The 17,881-nt window shown below is 41.5% G+C and overlaps 1 protein-coding gene across 1 annotated transcript in view; it reads left to right on the forward strand.

Annotated features, from left to right (window-relative positions):
• The window catches only part of LOC308092067 (talin-2), a 186,061-nt gene that overhangs the window by 97,401 nt on the left and 70,779 nt on the right, over nucleotides 1-17,881 (forward strand). Inside the window, exons 17-22 of the mRNA XM_080437863.1 lie at nucleotides 2,582-2,790; nucleotides 6,230-6,328; nucleotides 7,350-7,517; nucleotides 8,566-8,700; nucleotides 9,996-10,155; nucleotides 13,025-13,191. Of these exons, the coding sequence (XP_080293989.1) occupies nucleotides 2,582-2,790; nucleotides 6,230-6,328; nucleotides 7,350-7,517; nucleotides 8,566-8,700; nucleotides 9,996-10,155; nucleotides 13,025-13,191 (938 nt within the window). The remainder of the gene's footprint in view (nucleotides 1-2,581; nucleotides 2,791-6,229; nucleotides 6,329-7,349; nucleotides 7,518-8,565; nucleotides 8,701-9,995; nucleotides 10,156-13,024; nucleotides 13,192-17,881) is intronic.

Genomic DNA, 17,881 nt, shown 5'->3' on the forward strand with positions numbered 1-17,881 from the left:
AAAGTTTCCACCCGACGGCAACGATATTCAGCTAAGAAGAAGAATGATAAGTCAGACTCATGCTCATGGAAACGCTCACACAAGCGTTGTATGATTGTGAACACGTTTGGTGGACGAGGCCCAATGACTGTGTGAAATCTGACCCCCCATTACTTGCACCCTGCTCACTCACATGTGCCTGTAACTCATACTTAGCACAGCATCCAGTATGTTCCATAGTGTTTTTGGCATCTACCGTGTGTGACATTTTCATGTCATATGACTTTGGAGAAACATTTTTATGAAGCCGGCATATGTCTATAGCCCAAGTTTTTTTCAAGCATTTCTTAACGCCGCAATTTTCCTGCATTACTTTAACTAATGCCACCAGTTACTGCTATCTCTGGGTGGGCTTTGCTATTGATCTGGTTCTCATTAATGGCATCTGTCTTAAGCTTAAAGGAATACTTCACCCCAAAATGACATACATTTTTCTATCGAATACTTACCGCTTGGTGTGTGAATTCACGGAGGTTTTATTTTGGTCGCATTCCTTCACAATGAATGAAGAATCCGAAAAACAGATGAATTTAAATGAATAGGAGGACAGCAGAACTATATTATATCTGTTTAGAAACTCACACACAGGTGTCATGTCAAAAGTTTATTTTAAAATGGGATTTAAATGAAGTCACTCTATGTCTGTACTGTATGTACACGACTTAGTTGAATGCTTGATTCAGATTGGTCAATCTCTGAAATCAGCGGTGTGTCATTTCTGGATAATGACCGATGAGCTCAATAACAGACCGCTGTCTAATCAAAGACTCGGAGCACCTGCTCATATCAGTCTGCGCTGCTTGGTTTTGTGCCGTATCCAGCATGACAGCCATGTAAACAAACACACAATGTCATTTACAACTAAACATTGCTCTCAAGAATGTTTTTGAAAACATTTTAAAAGAGAAATACACAATGCAGTAACCGAAAATTCGCTTTGATCAACACTTCCTTGTTTTCCGAGGCGCAACACTTATGGAATACTTTCTTCATTACCCTAAGCAAGGAAATACTTCGTTTTGATGTTACTTTTGGGTCAATTTATTAATGTATTCATTAAGTAGCCGTGTGATAAGCGGGATAATTGACATCGCGCCGGTAGTTGTTTAGAAATAACCCCCTTCAGGATGATTAAACACCTCTGCTTTGCCTCTGTGTTTAATCATCATGTCGGGTGTTATTTCTCCGCAACTACCGGTGTGGTGTCAATTATCCCTTACACAATGAATACTTCTCGCAGTATAATCCAAGCGGCATGTATTACTTCCAAAACGGCAGTAATTCCAAAACACATGCATTTTCACTCAAACTCAACAATTGCCTTCAGCTTAAAAAAAAATGGAAAAAATGAGGGTATAGCCTGGACTCCGATCGTCAAAGTACATACTGTATTGTTTAAGTTGTTCAAACATTTCAGGAATAAACAGTCTTGAACGAGGAGCGCGCACGCTGTACATTTGAACACAGCTTGGGCTAAAACCCACACGTCATTTCGGGGGTAAAGTGTTCCTTTAATGACAGTTCTCCACTGTGGGGTAACTGAGCCATTGGTCATAGCTGGCACCTCCTGGTTCTGAGCCAGACTGAACCAAGCCAAGTCAAAATGACTTGCCAGATGTCTACTACGTGGCCCTGAAGCCTTTCTCCTTCATGTGACACATTGTGACACTTTGCACATTAATCACCTTTAAGTTAACTGATGTGTGGTTTCAGTGGGGGGTTTGTTACTGGCAGCAGTGCTAGATCTTTCACCGTTTCTAAACTAAATTTGGTTTCATAGCATCACTGTCAGTCAGGTGGAAACCTTGTATGTCCAAAACCATTTCTTTTCATGAAATGGGGGGGAAAAAGTGTTCCAGTGGATCAAATGTAATTATCATTTAGTCACAAGCTCTTCTTAATACTTTTCATTGGTTAAATATTTTATATAATATAAAACCCACACTTTAATAATTAATTAAATATATCTGTACTAATTAGTTTGCATACACTTATAAGTTAAAGTGCTTTTTTGTTCGGTCAATCGGTTGTCTAAGACTCCCTAAATTCGGAATCGGCATCCGACCCCAAAATCTGGCATCGGTCGTTGCCAGATTTGCCGGCAGATCTTTAGAGCTTTGTTTTTAATTAGTTTCTTGTTTTATTTATTTCTGTTTAGTTGTTCCATCCCTATCTATCTCCATCTCTCCATCTCTCTCTCTCTCTCTCTCTCTCTCTCTCTCTCTCTCTCTCTCTCTCCACATCTCTCTCTCTCTCTCTCTCTCTCTCGCTCTCCTCAGGGCCTCATTATCACACTTAAACCCCAGCATCTGTATTGTGGTGGTGAAAGCTTTCGCTGAAAATAGCAGATCACAACGCGATGCTGTGAGCTTGTCAATCGGCTATTTTCAGCGAAAGCTTTCCCCACAGTAACAGAAAACAGAAAAGAGACTAGTATTGAGCCCAGAGGGACTCCGGTTACCCATATGGGGTTTAAGTGGTTAACTCCTCTCTGTAAACGTCCTCGCCTCATGCACTCCCTTATTTCCCCTCTTCATGCCAGGCGACCCCACGGACACGGACTACACGGCGGTGGGCTGCGCCATCACCACCATCTCCTCCAACCTGACGGAGATGTCCAAGGGGGTGAAGCTGCTGGCCGCGCTCACGGAGGACGAGGTTGGCGGCGGCACCGACTTGATGAGGGCCGCCAAGACGCTCGCCGGCGCCGTCTCTGACCTGCTGAAGGCGGTGGAGCCCGCCTCCGGAGAGGTGAGCATATAAACCTGGCTCTAAACTGGAACTGAACTTGTGTTTTACTGAACTGTAAAACATAAACTGAACTAAACATCAACTGAACTTGTGTTTTACTGAACTGTAAAACATAAACTGAACTAAACATCAACTGAACTAAACATAAACTGAACCTCGCCTCAGAAGAGGTGAGCATTAACCTGGCTCTAAACATAAACTGAACTGGGTTTGAGTGTGTGGGTTAGGGTTGGCAATGCTACCACTGTCTGTTCTTACCCTTTTATGAAATAAAATAATAGATTTTGTTGGGAGACCAAAAAATAGCTGATCTAAAAGCTTGTGACACGTAACAAATCTGCGTTGTGAGCTTGCAGATTGGCTCAACTGGGAATCTTCTGATTCCAAGACATCTGCTCTAACTCCTGAGCCACTGCCGCCCCATTATTATTATTAGTACTATTATTGATCAGCTAGACATTGAAAAGTGAGAGAAGATGTGTGAAAGTGTAAACAAAGTGTTTCAGCCCCTATATACGTAGCAAGTCATATTTCAAGCCTAGAGAGGGATGAGTCGCAGCATACTGTATGTAGAAATGGATGGATATAAATGCATTTGGAACAAGTGGCTGCAGATTCCCTAACATTAATGATGATGATAATGTGGTATTGTCTTCCTGTCCATCATTTATGTCCCTTTATTTCCATAAAGGCATGCTCTTCTTTTCCGCCCACAGTAGCCTTTTCTTTTCTTTTCCGGCCGTCTAAATTGACAATAACAATCTATCAAGTAAATGAGATTTGCCAGCCAGTCAATGTTGGGGGAGTTTCCAGACCTGCCCGTGGCAGAACCATCCTGGCCTTATGAAGCCTCCGTAAACAACACATTATGTCTCCTAGTCTTAACCCTTCAAAGTACTCCTAATTACATTAATTTCCTCTGTTGTTTGCCCGTTTGAATTCTCACTGTTGTCTCTTTTTCACGGCGTGTCTGAACAAAGTCTGGGCCTAAACGTAACTGACAGCCCTGCTTTAGTTTTATTTTGTGTCTTTACAGCGGCAGAGAGAGAATGCTAAAATAATCATAATAAAAATTACGAAACACTCATATCTTTCCTATATGGATAATGGAGTCTGAACATCTCCCTGCATTGTTGGACTAATATATAGCCGCCACAGGCTGTCCAATTCTGCTCAGTAGGGTCGCACAGAGGTTGATGTATAAAGCCTAATTTATATTTGAAAGTAACACTTGGAAATGTATGCGTTTGGTACAAAGGAACTGTATGACAAAGTATCAATTAGAATTAAGTCTGCAGTGTTGGGGTTGCAACAGTCATTACCACCACCATGACCATGTGGACTAGAGGTTTGAATCCACCACGGGTTGCAACACAATTTACTGTGATTGAGGGTGTGAAGCCCTCTTTGCAGGTCTAAAGAAGTGGTTGAAATCATCTTTTGTTTTGTACAAGCTCCATCATTTGTAGTTTTCAGTAAAGAGAAGAATAGAGATAGAAGGAAGAGCAAGGAAACAAACAGGATAGAAAAGTCATCAAATGTGCTTGCAGTGACATAATACAGCATACAGTGTAGTAGCAGGTGTAATAGCGTAAATAGCGTGTTCTTCCACATGCATTGCATCCTCCTGGTGCAAGGAGGGGATACGTGGTTGTCTGTGCTATCCCTATAGGACCAACTGTAGGAGTTAGCAGTGACAAGGGACTAGACTAGTGGTTCTCAACCTTTTCTGGATCTCTGCACTTTCAGAGTAGGCCTATGTTAATTTAATGGTCAATCAATCCATTCTGTTCTGGCTTGGATCAATGGAACTAAAATAGTCAACTTTAAGCTCCTATTTATCGAATGTATTAGAATGAAAACTTGTTTTGCAAGGTTTAGTAAAAAAGACCATGAACTGTCCAAACATTTATCCCATTCAATCCGGGAACGCATCTGTGTCATTTAAGCTATAACCATTATTTTATACTTTGGCTATTCAAAACGAGCTTGTAGATCTGCTATTTTTGAAAAATGTTGAACCGTGCAAATCTTTGAATACATATCTTTTTTGAAATATTTTTTTTAAACTCAAATCTTTGCTTCTGGGGGTCCCTTGAACAAAATATTTGACAAATCTTCGCTTAAAAAAATTATATTCAAAGATTTGCACACATTTTCATGATTTTTCAAAAATAGCATATCTACAAGCTCTATGAGCTTGTAGATATGCTATTTTTGAATAGCCAAAGACACCTAAAATGACAGATGTGTTTCCGGATTGAATGGGTTAAGTATGCCGTGTTCACTCAGTATAGGCCTGTTGTGTATTATTTATTGTAAGAGTTCCTCCTCTGCTGGCGGTTCATAAAAGACACGTACAGTAGTTGCTCACTTGGTGACATTGAGAGGAGTTAACAATAACTCAACACTGTGTTTTGCTATCGTGTCACATTAGGGACAAATGGGGCCATTTTGTTGTGCTGTCTTTGTAGCTGACAAATGTGTAGCTTCTTTTCTGTTGCCTTCGATGGTGGAAATATTGCAAACAGGGCTCGTTTTCTACATACTGTAACTTAACTTGTACTAGTTTCTGCATAATGCAGGATGTTGCTTTTGGGGTGTACTGTCGTACACTGCTGCTAGTAATGCTTTTTTACATTGTTCTTCATCGTTAGTCGTAAGGGTCGCTACTGCTAGCTGTAACGTTCAATACTTTTTCTTATTCTTGAATTCTGGCGACTGAATTTCCCCTGTGGGATCAATAAAGATCTATGTAAGGTTCAATTATTAATTTAGTCAACGCAACGGTAAATTGACTGAAAAGTATGTACGTACTGTACATTCTGTACAATCTGGGTGAAGCGGAGCCCAACGAGTCGCACAACGGTGTCGCTCGCCAAACATAGCAGATCTACAAGCTCACGACGCGTTGTGAGCTTGTACAGTAGGTCTTCTGTTTTTCTTGCGGGACACCGCCGTACGTTGAACTACAATTTGGGCTTAAGCCCTCTATCACACATAGTATTCATAGGCCCCATTGCTAGAACTGCACCCCCTCAAGCTAAAATGGTCGTATAAAATATGCAAATGCTAGTAAGTTCTGTGTAACAATATATTACCCCATTTTCTCAGAGTTAACATTAGATTAAAGAAATATCTTTCCCTCAGGAAGGCATTTACAACCCTATTCATGAGTTTTAAAACCGCCGGCAGCGTGCTTAACAACCGTCTGAACATTTCGGCTGCAGAACGGTACCAGACAGCAGGTGTTTAGTGCAAAAAGATATGTGTAGGATTTTTTAAATATTTTTTTGTAAAATGCCAGTCACATTAATTCAGTTCAAACCGCAAGTCAATACACGAGATTATGCAAGTGCAAGTGAAAATCCATGGCTTTCAGAATCCGTATTTGTGCGATTATACTATGTGTGTGTGTGTGTGTGTGTGCCCCCTACAGCCCAGGCAGACAGTGCTGACGGCAGCAGGCAGTATCGGTCAGGCCAGCGGAGACCTCCTGCGACAGATCGGCGAAAACGAAACAGACGAGAGATTCCAGGTACGTTAATTTATCATCACTGCAGTGCCCCACGTACGGTACGGTACTGCACTGGTTCTAAACTCAAAGACCCCCAGTTTGATATGCATTAGGCCATGGTAGATAAGATTAGTATCCCAACCTACACTGTAAAATCCTCTGTATTCATTTAACTCTGAGAGTTACAGGCCTGTAAGGGTCCATTTGGTTCCTCCTAACTATCAATCATTTAGCTGGGGCTCCCTGGAACCCCCTTGAGGACCCATGGGGGGTCCTGGACCACATGTTGAGACCCACTGCTGTAGTGCTCCGGGGACAAACCAGGCTCTGTAAGATGCCACGGAGTTAATCAAAAACTCATTAGCACAACGCAGTGGAATTCCATCACTGCATTACTGGAATATTTGATAAGATTGCATTTTCCGTTCTGTGTTGAATACAGCTGCGTCGTTTCAAATGGTCACAGACCCGTTTTGGATAAGATGTGATTATTTTCATTACGATGCAGTGGTGGGGTCTTTGTCACTCTTATTTTGACTGGATTTTGTAATATTTCTAATATAACGATGTACTGTGTATAGGCTTATTTAAGATAGTTATTGAAGTCTGATGCCTTTCAAAACATATCTTAACCACTTAAAGGCATGTAGTTGACTGGGGTCCCCCAGGGCTCTATATTTGGCCCCCCTCCTTTTTTCCCTCTACACCAAATTTCTTCGCCAAAGATAGCCGATCTACGAGCTCACAACACGTAGTGTAGCGTTGTGACACATTGTGACCTTGTAGATCTGCTATTCGGGGACGCTAGGGTTCAACAGGGAAAGTGTTTTATACACTGAAATCCAGACCCCATCCACTCAATAAACTGCCCATATAGCTCCGTGAATCTGCCTAGCAACTTTCACTTGTAGTTGAGTACTATTTGACCAGGAGTATCTACAGTATATTTTGACCCTAGAACTGGACTTGAGTACTGTGTCCACCACTGCACCTGTGTTCCTACTGGTGACCACATGATGGACGTTCATTTGAATGTCCTCAGGATGTGCTGATGAACCTGGCCAAGGCCGTGGCCAACGCGGCAGCCATGTTGGTTCTGAAGGCCAAGAACGTGGCTCAGGTGGCTGAAGACACCGTGCTGCAGAACCGGGTCATCGCTGCTGCCACCCAATGTGCCCTGTCCACCTCCCAGCTGGTGGCATGTGCCAAGGTACTGTATGTGTGTGTGTGTGTGTGTGTGTGTGTGTGTGTGTGTGTGTGTGTGTGTGTGTGTGTGTGTGTGTGTGTGTGTGTGTTACTATACTTATGAGGGCCAGATGTCCCCACAAGCATAGTAGAACTTGATAAATAAACCTTGTGAGGACTGGGAGTGTGTATGACTGTGTTGTAATGTTATCACATTTCATTCCACAGTTTTTACAAGATACCGCAGTAGCAAAAACAAAAACACTGCAATAACTAACTTAGCATTTGTACTATTTATATTTAATCTCTATTTGCTTTTATTTATTTATTGAAATTCTCTTCAATAAATAAACCCACCATTTCACCATGTTTAGTTATTTACTGCATCGACAGGCCTTTGGTTGCAGTTGCTGAATTGCACGATGTCCTGCGTTTAGTACCCAGGGGATGAATTTACTTTAAAAGTTTATGAATAGCCCAAAGCCTGTAGATGCTGTTTGTGAATTTGTTTGTTTTATGAAGTACGTGTGGAGAGTTGAAATTTATTTAAAAGCTATGTGTGTGTGTGTGTGTGTGTGTGTGTGTGTGTGTGTGCGCGCACGCACGCACGTGCTAATCGAGCATTCCTTATTCTTTATCTCTTAGCTTACTAATTACACTGGCTAACTTCTGCCAAAAATAGCAAATATACAAGCTCACAACGCATCACATTGTGACACGTGAGCTTATAGATTGTATATTTTTGGCACGTGACACATAAAATATTCCAAAAATCGAAAGATTTGTTTGAAAATAGCAGATCTACAAGCTCACAACGCGCCACATAAACCAGCTATTTTCAAATAGTCGATGCATATAGGGTTAAAGTGGTCACGCTGATTTTGATGCTATATTATCTCATTTTACTGGGGAACCCCCTGGAACCCCCTCATTAATCCCCTTGGGGTCCTCGGAACCCACGTGAACCCATTAAAATCAGGAAAGCATCTGTGTCATTTTAGATTACAGCTAAAACTCTCTCTCTCTCTCTTTCTCTCTCTCTCTCTCTCTCTCTCCCCCCCTCCCCCGTCCAGGTGGTGAGCCCCACCATCAGCTCTCCGGTGTGTCAGGAGCAGCTGGTGGAGGCTGGTAAGCTGGTGGACCGCTCAGTGGAGAGCTGCGTCCAGGCCTGTCTGTCTGCCACCGAGGACGGAGAGCTGCTGAAGCAGGTCAGCCCCCCCCCCCCCCCCCCCCGGGCCAGCTTCCAAACACTAGAGAAATAATGGCTTTCAATTCGGTTGTCTTTCTTTTGTTTAGTGAACGTATTTGCTTGGTTTACAAGTTTTCTCCAGAAAGCTTATTATTTCCAAGCTAAATAGATCTATAAGGACTTATATAATAACATTTATTTACTGTAATAACTACTTTTTGACTTTGAGGACTATTCTTGATTCAGAAGATACTGTAGTTTGAATAATCGTCTCAATGTAACAATCATACACTTGACACTTGCTCAATTTGTAGCATCAAGCATGTGATGATAATAATAATAATAATAATAATGTAATAATAATAATAGATATACTGTAGGACCGTTCAAAGCAGAGTTTTGCAAAAACAGATCTAATTATTTATTAAACATGAAGCCCAGCTCTCTTAACCTAATAATGCAATGCTGATGGGATGTCATAGTAGAGTGCACCAGCGTGATTATAATATAACCTGTATTGTATTGAACCAGCTCAGTGGCCTTGTGGTTAGAGTGTCTGCCCTGAGATTTTGAGGTCGGGGTTCAATCCCCTGTACGGGTCATACCAAAGACTACAGTATAAAAATGCCTCCCTGCTTGGCACTCAGCATCAAGGGTTGGATTGGGGGTGAGTCCCTGCAACATACTGTACTAGTGTCATGTCCAGCGGGTGTACTTCAAGACGCCTCACGCTACAGAAACAGGAGATAGGCTCCTTCCCTAATGGGCCATATGGCTCGAACCGTTGGTTCATATAGTCTCTGTTGGGTGAAAACCTCATATGTGTCCCAAACATTTATTTATTTATTATTCCCCAAACATTATAAAAAGAAATGAAAAAAGAAATTGAAAAAAAAAACACGGTCTCCTCACGCATTAGAGGGACAATACCAGTCACCAGAAACAAGGACGGGTGTTTTCAATTAATCTATCATGGTTAAAATGGAGTTTGAAGTTACAATGGGTTTGTATGGTCTGTTAAAATTAATATAAAAATATCTAAATACTGAATCAAGCAACTTAAAAACTGTCTGGGGTGCTCACAAAAGCCAGAGTAGATGACCTCAAACATGTTTGAAAGTGAAATATCCCTTTAATGTAACATACAGTGCAGCCAGCGTAGTGAAATTATTATGCAACCTATGTCATTGTGTTATAGGTGAGTGCAGCAGCCAGCCTAGTGACATTATAATGTAGCCTATGTCATTGTGTTACAGGTGAGTGCAGCAGCCAGCCTAGTGACATTATAATGTAGCCTATGCCATTGTGTTACAGGTGAGTGCAGCAGCCGGCATTGTGGGCCAGTCTCTTTCTGACCTCCTCCAGCATGTGCGTCAGTACGCCTCGCGGGGCGAGCCCATTGGACGTTACGACCAGGCCACCGACACCATCATGACTGTCACCGAGAACATCTTCAGTTCAATGGGAGATGCAGGTGAGTCGCCGTCCAGGAGCACACGCAGTGGAAACTGACCGTACATACATATTCACACATGTCTCTGTCGGACAGAAACCTTGTATATCCGTATTTAATCTTTTTACGTTTTTCTATAAATCAATGCCAAATTGAAGCATTAACCAGAGCTTGTGACTAAATAATAACATTGGAACACAGGTTCTTTTTCACATTTCCTGAAAAGTGGCGTTTTTGGACACACATACCACCCGACAGCAGCGATATGATGACTACTCTGAGAATGTTGTGCAATGCATTTTTACATTAACATCTATGTGAATTGACCAAAAGTTAACCGCATGGCGTAAATGGTGTCCTCCTTTAATATGAGCCGGTCAAGTGCATTTCTCTTGTCAACTCAAAGCGTGTTCAAAATTGAGAATAGAACTTTTATCGAGAAATTACCATATGACGTGGGCCGCTGTTCATCAGCCTCCCAATCATGGTAAATTGTGTCTGCTGTGTCAAGATTGCTGACCCTATCCTTCACAACAGCTCTTCAAACTGTACCTCGCTTTGCCTGATGTAACAAGCTTTTAAACAACCTTCCAGACGGAGCTCCTGGATGAGGTTCTGCCCTGTACCGCTGTCTGCCTAGCTAGGAGGATGTCGCGTCTTTCTTTTTCTGCAGAAAACAAAAGCAAACCGCTCTAGGCAGCGATTTTTCTTCAGGCAGGCAGACAGTGTAAAAACAGCCTTATTGTGGAAGGACGAATAATTGACTCTTAGGTCAGGTAACTTCCTCCTAACCCACGCACAGAACCAGTAGGCCTTGCGGTGCATATGTTTTTTTTTTACTTGTGGAGAAATAGTCTTCCTGTGGGCAGGTACAGCCCTAAAGTTCAAATTCAAAGTTTCAATTGGTTCCTTGCAACCAAACTGCAATACTCTTCAAACATGTTTTGATATCTCACTTGGATGGACTGCCGTCGGTTTTAGGGAAAGGCTGTCAGTCACGTAAAGAATTACTGACAGTAGGAAAGCAGGGACAGAGCAACGGAGAAACTTGCAGAGACCGTCTGGGACCAACGCTTTGAAGCTTATCAATCGATTTGATTGACAAGCTGTTTTTGACACACTCAGAGAATACAGGCTTTGAAGTGTCAGATTTGTGGGTTTCACGTCACACCTGACATAAACTCCAACGCGGTGTAAAAACAAGCTGATTCTGTGGCAGAATGCTGGCAGAATCAACCGGTGTTTTCGTAAGAATTATGTCAGCTCTCTGCCAGGTGTGTTCAGCTGTACGCCAAATTCACCTCGACCCTTCAAAGCAAATTTATTGTTCTTTCTGCGTCTATCTCACTTTGGGTCGCTCTGTCGTAATTCACTCTTGTGTCCTCTCTTCCACGATGTAGACAATCATTTGAAATCATTTGGAATCATTTGAAGATGGGGAATCAGAGGCAACTGAGAAATAGGAGCAAGATAAAAAATATTATAAAGAATGTCTCACCAGTGATTTTAAGAATCGCAGAAAGCAATTTCCAGAAAGCAATTCTGGAAAAAAAATTATCAGTTAAGAATGCATCAGATAAGCATCATTTTAATCAAATAAGAAGTGATAACACAATACTACTTGACTCATTATCAATTGCCCAGGCTTTCAGTCAGCATTTTTCCTCTGTCTGCTCTAGCCTATTAACTGACTTCATATCTCATGCCTGGTTCTTTTAGTAATGTTCCATATTGTTCTCCATCGTTTTCTTTTAGGACATTTTCACCAGCCGAAGTCCAGACTGTCATCAATGAATTAAAAGTTAAAAGTAAAATGGTGGTGCTGGACTGGATGGAGTTGAAAACCGGTTTCTTAAATTAGCTGCCCACATAACTATGTCCCCTCTTGCTGAGTTGTTTAATCTTTCCCTGTCTACTTGTTGTCTAGCTATTTTCTAAATGTGCCCGTATCACTCTACTTCATAAAGGAGGTGATGTACTCCAGTACATCAGAGTTCAGAATCTCAACAAAAGACAGTGGTGTCTAAAAAGTCTATTGACAGGAAAGAGATGGTGAGAGCAGCTGGGACACTGGGGCAGCTTGTGCTGTGGGGCATCATGCCCACTCTAGCCTGAGGGCAATCACATTTTTTGAAGGGCATAAGGCCAAACTGAGGGGTCACAGCGGACATGGCCTTCATGAAATTCCTGCCCTGCTGTCTGGTCTATTTTCATGCTGTGTATTGTTGAGGAATTGTGAGAGGGAGAGAGGGAGAGATGTACCGTATTTTAAAACTCTTCTTGCTGTGAAGAGCAGAGACCCCATGGCTAGGGTTAGGGTTAGACCCCATGGCTATCAATTCTCGTACAAATTATTGCGATTAACAACTTGATTGTGTTTTTGCCATTGAGTGTTGGAACATATAAATCAAAATTACATTTTTGTTTGCCCTTTTAGGCCTTGGAAACAAACATTGCACAGGGCAGATGAGATGACAAATAACTTAAATATACACATGAAATGACGGGTACTAATAATCTAAATAAATATTGCCCTATGGTCAAAACAGGCCATGCGTTTAATAATTGTATTTATTCAGAAATAGTGAAAATAGCCGAGCTAACAACGCACCACGATGTGCCATGTTGTTAGCTTGTAGATCGTCTATTTTAGCTATTTTTTAAAAGATTAATTTGTGACGATTATGCAAATTGAATGATTATCTCAAATGATTGCAATCAGGCGTAAATAATGTAATAATTGTGACAGGCCTAACCATGGGGTGACACTATGAATAAATAAAAACAGAATTGAACCGAACGATATGCATGCAGTCCTTCATGAATCATTCACTCCGCTGCTCTGTGATTCACCAACTCACTTGGTAAACAACTCTCTCCCCTCCATCAGGAGAGATGGTGCGTCAGGCGCGTGTTCTGGCCCAGGCCACCTCAGACCTGGTCAACGCCATGCGGTCGGACGCCGAGGCCGAGGTGGACGTGGAGAACTCTAAGAAGCTGCTGGCCGCCGCTAAACTGCTGGCCGACGCCACCGCCAGGATGGTGGAGGCAGCCAAGGTGAGAGACGAGCGGGACGGTGTGGTGTGTGTTGGTGGCGTTGGAGTGATGTGTGTTGGTGTGTTTGTATGATGTGTTTTGGTGTGGTGTGTGTTTGTGTGTTTGTATGATGTGGTGTGTGTTGGTGTGTTTGTATGATGTGTTTTGGCGTGGTGTGTGTTGGTGTGGTGTGTGTTTGTGTGTTTGAATGATGTGGTGTGTGTTGGTGTGTGTTTGTATGATGTGGTGTGTGTTGGTGTGTTTGTATGATGTGTGTTGGTGGTGTTGGTGTTGGTGTGGTGTGTGTTGGTGTGTTTGTGTATTGTCTGTGAAGATAGTCTTCTGCAGAGCCTCACCCAGTGGTGGAAAAAGTACTCTCATTTTAGTAAAAGTATCAATAGAAATACTCTGTTACAAGTAAAAGTCCGGAATTCAATACCAACTACATAATTATATAGTTAATTATATTAACTGTATAATGAGTTAATATAATTAATGATATTTAGATATATTCATTTTATCAGACACACCCCCTTCCTATACAAACCCATTGTAACTTCAAACTCCATTTTAACCATGTTAGATTCATCGGAAACACCCGTCCTTGGTTCTGGTGACTGATATTGTCCTTCTAATACGTGAGGAGACCGTGTTTTTTCAATTGCTTTTTTCATTTATTTTTAATATCTTCTTTGGAAAATGAAAAAAAAATACAATAAAGAAATACAATAAAATAAATGAAAAAGTAATTGAAAAAAACACGGCCCCCTCACGTATTAGGAGGGCAGGATGAGTCACCAGAACCAAGGACGGGTGTTTTTGATGAATCTAACTCTCTAATAAAAATGGAGTTTGAAGTTATAATGGGTTTGCATAGGAAGGAATATCTAAATACTGAATCAAGCAACTTAAAAACTGTCTGGGGGGCTCACAAAAGCCTGAGTAGACGATTTTAAGTGAAATATCTCTTTAAGCCCTATTCAAACTTATTTTTTAGCTTATAGATCTGCTATTTCGGAAATAAACATAATTATGCCTGTTGGCTGCATTGCCGATACCGAAGGTCAAAAAGGTCAGATAATGGCCACTATATTGATCAAACCAATATTATCGGTCTGGTGTAATGTGAAGGTTGTTGTCTTTTGTCTCCATCACATACCTGTGGGGTGTGAGGATTGTTACAGCCTTCTACCAGTGAACTGTGGTGCGTTTCCAAATTTCCAATTTGTTCATTTCTTTTTGCTTCAATTCAGTTTCGGTTTAACGATCACATGACGACAACTGGTGGGAAATAAATTGCTTTTGGGTGCAGTCGGAGAGTGTGCTCACTTTCCAACACGATGGAAAGTGTTGTGTGTAGCTCTTTGTGGTGTGTGTGTGTGTGTGTGTGCGTGTGCGTGTGTGTGTGATAGCAGTTAATAAGGTTTACTCAATTATTGTACAGTACTTAAGTACACTTTTGAGGATTTTTTACTTTAATGGAGTGTTTCCAATTTTCAGCACTTTTACTTCTACTCCACCACATCTCAGAACCAAATATTGCACTTTTACTCCACTATAATTATTTGAAATGTTTTACTTTGCAGATTTTTATTATTATTACAAAACATACATATAACCACTTCAACACAATATACTTTGGCTATTTGAAAATAGCCGATCTACAATCTCACAACGCGTCGCGATGCGACACGTTGAGATTGTAGATCTGCTTTTTTCAAAAGATTTCTATACATTTTAAAAACTTGTGAAATGGGACATTCTGCCTAACGAGTACTTTTTTTTTTTGGTACTTTAAGTATGTTTTGATGCCAACACTGATGTACTTTTACCAGACTTTTACTTGTAACAGTATTTCTACCTTGTGGTATTAATACTTTTACATAAGTAAAACATTTGAGTACTTCTTTGTTTGACTGTGTAGTGTGTAGCAGTTTGTGAAGTTATGCGTGGGTTGTGATGTGTGACAGCCAGCTACCAGAGGACTGAGCAGGGTGAGACCGGGTCAGGAAGAAATTCTTTTCTAGTATTTCTACACTTTTGAGGATTGGCAGCTTGCTTGAGGCGCAATAAATCCTGATTCATACTTATAGTTGTAGGACTGTAACTATCCATTATTCTCCCGGCGGTTATTCTGTGGATTACCTTTTCACGCACGTACATATCGTTTTTATATCAATGAATCGATGCGAAAAAAATCTATTCGATATTTCTTATAATCAATTAAAACGATTAGCATGATTAACCACTCAAGCCCTACTTAATACTTAATCAAACAATGGTGCCACACGGAGTAGGACGGCGTGTGGCCAGTAATTTTTTCACGCGCAAAGTATGGCACGGTACAGTGCACGCGCGTGCACGCTAGAACGTGCCCCCCCCTGTAGATTCACGAGCCAAGTACCCAAATGGCTACTTTGCATAACAGGTTTACAAGTGAGTGTGAAAATGTTTCCTCAGATTCCTCACACCTCGCATCTATAGGCTACACGGTAAGCAACACAGCATGTTGGCTTCAGTTGGGCTGCTGTCAGTATCCTGTCTGCACGCAACAATGCCTCAGCCACCGTCGAAGAAGAGAAAGATACTCGTTCAAAGCAAACTTTTAGTTTCAGCTCTATAATTCATGGCATTCCTTGAATTTGTATTAGTTTAAAAAGACTAAAACTAAGCTAAAAAACATTTCCTATACAAACATGTTTATTCATTTAAGGTAAAATAAAATGCGCACGCGCGTGCGCGTACTGTGCATGTGACGTCATTAAAGTACCGTCCTGCCAGTAAAAAAATCACCATGACACCGTTGGCTGTTGCACCCCAACTTAGCTGCGCACCGGAGCCGCATGCTGCAAATAGCCGTTCTACACGCTCATTGTGAGCTTGTAGATCTGCTGTTTTCAGCCCCTTCGCTCGCATAGAATGGAAGTGAATGGAAGATGAATATTTTATCTGCGCACGTGTGATCCTAATAATGATGATGTGATCTGACAGGTAAACACAGATGAATGTGATCACGTTAATCGTGGATGCATTTAATTTACAGCAGGACGTTTAATTGCCTGATTTATCAGACAGAATTTTCAACTGGTTACGCTCAATTTCCATCTTTATTCTGACATTGCCTTTGCTCTAATCGATTTCCGTGGGGAGGGGGATTCGATTTCCCCTAACCAATCACTAGAGACGGCCTGCATCTAACGTAATTTGATGTCGACACTGATGCGTAGCCACGCCAAAACAAAAGCCATCTCCCCTTTGAATAAATGCCTTCAAAGCAGACTGCTGTTCGGATTTCAAAGTAATTGGTAGTTTGAATGGATTCGGAACGGGCCTCGATGGCGTCGTCTATCTCGCAGTCACCATTGTTGTTGTTATTACTCCATGGTTTCCGACAGCGCTTAGCAGTTTGACAATGCTGTTGTTTGTCCCCGTCCGCGTCACTGATTGGCTAATCATCACCCCTCATTGGATAAATGCTTTTTCAAACCAGAAAGCACAGTTTCTTGTCACGATGCCAGAGCAGACTCAGTCCTCTTGGTGGAGTGCATGGATTGAAAGGTCTGGACCACCCAGGCAGTACAGGAGCTGTCAATGCTGACACACATTTAACTCCTAATTGAAAGAGCCACTAACGTAATTACCTTAAAGGAGCACTTCACCCATATTCAACCTTATCTTCATATAATTGATCCTCACTAATGCTCATTATACTGTAAAGATGGCACAATTTCTGTCCACTCACTGTCTCATTGGTGGGCTGTGGACAGTTCAGAAACCTGGGATTGCAAGCTAATAGAAACTGCAGCCGTTCTCTACATGGAAAGTTAGCATGCTGAAATAAAAGCCATTGTTCTTGCATTATTAAAGAACATTTAAATAAAAGTTTGAAATCTTATTACCAAACTGCCTACCAATGATGTCACTGAGTAAATCTTATAATGAGCGTTCGTGAGGACCAGTTATATGAAGAGTTCCTTTTAAGCTGTGTTTACCCATGAAAATGTCTGTCCTTATTTAGCCGTCACTGAGAGCATGGTGCCTTTACACAGCAGAGGAGCTGGTGGTGTTTTATATCCAATTCCGTCTGAGACCGAAAGGTCGCTGGGCGATGTTTTCAAGTCTATTTTATCTGTGTTGACAGTCTGTGAGCTGTAATGAACTTCCATTCCTCCTTTATTTTCCTGCCCATTTCTCCCCGTCTGGGTTTGTGCCTCTGACATCGGCACACTGCAATAACCCACGGTGTCAATTTAACTCTGAGAGGGTACATAATGTAACACAATGGACCCGGAGGGGTCCATTGTGTTATATTTGTACCCTCTCTGGGTTAGAAATGGATATGTTTTGCTACTGTATGCAAGAGCACACTTGTTATGTTGCTTTGTGTTAGATTGTTCAATCAACGCACTAATTTCACCTGGGAAATGAATGCAATTTGAAGGCAACAAGTTCAATTTATTCATATTTGTTTGTCAGGAAGGTGCTCCGCTCCAGTAAGTATTGTAATAATATCGAGACTCCTCCACGTCCACGAGGCTGCTCCACGTCCACGAGGCTGAGAATATTTTGGTCGTCACAACTTATTTACGGCGGTGGAAAGTACATTTACTCAAGTACAATTTAGAGGTACTTTTACTTTACGTGAGAGTATTTTCATTTTTTCCATGCTTTCTACTTCTACTCCACTACATCTCTGAGCCAAATGTACTTT

The sequence above is a fragment of the Gymnoscopelus braueri genome (assembly GCF_963280865.1).
Source record: "Gymnoscopelus braueri genome assembly, chromosome: 1".
In the NCBI taxonomy this organism is placed as follows: domain Eukaryota; kingdom Metazoa; phylum Chordata; class Actinopteri; order Myctophiformes; family Myctophidae; genus Gymnoscopelus; species Gymnoscopelus braueri.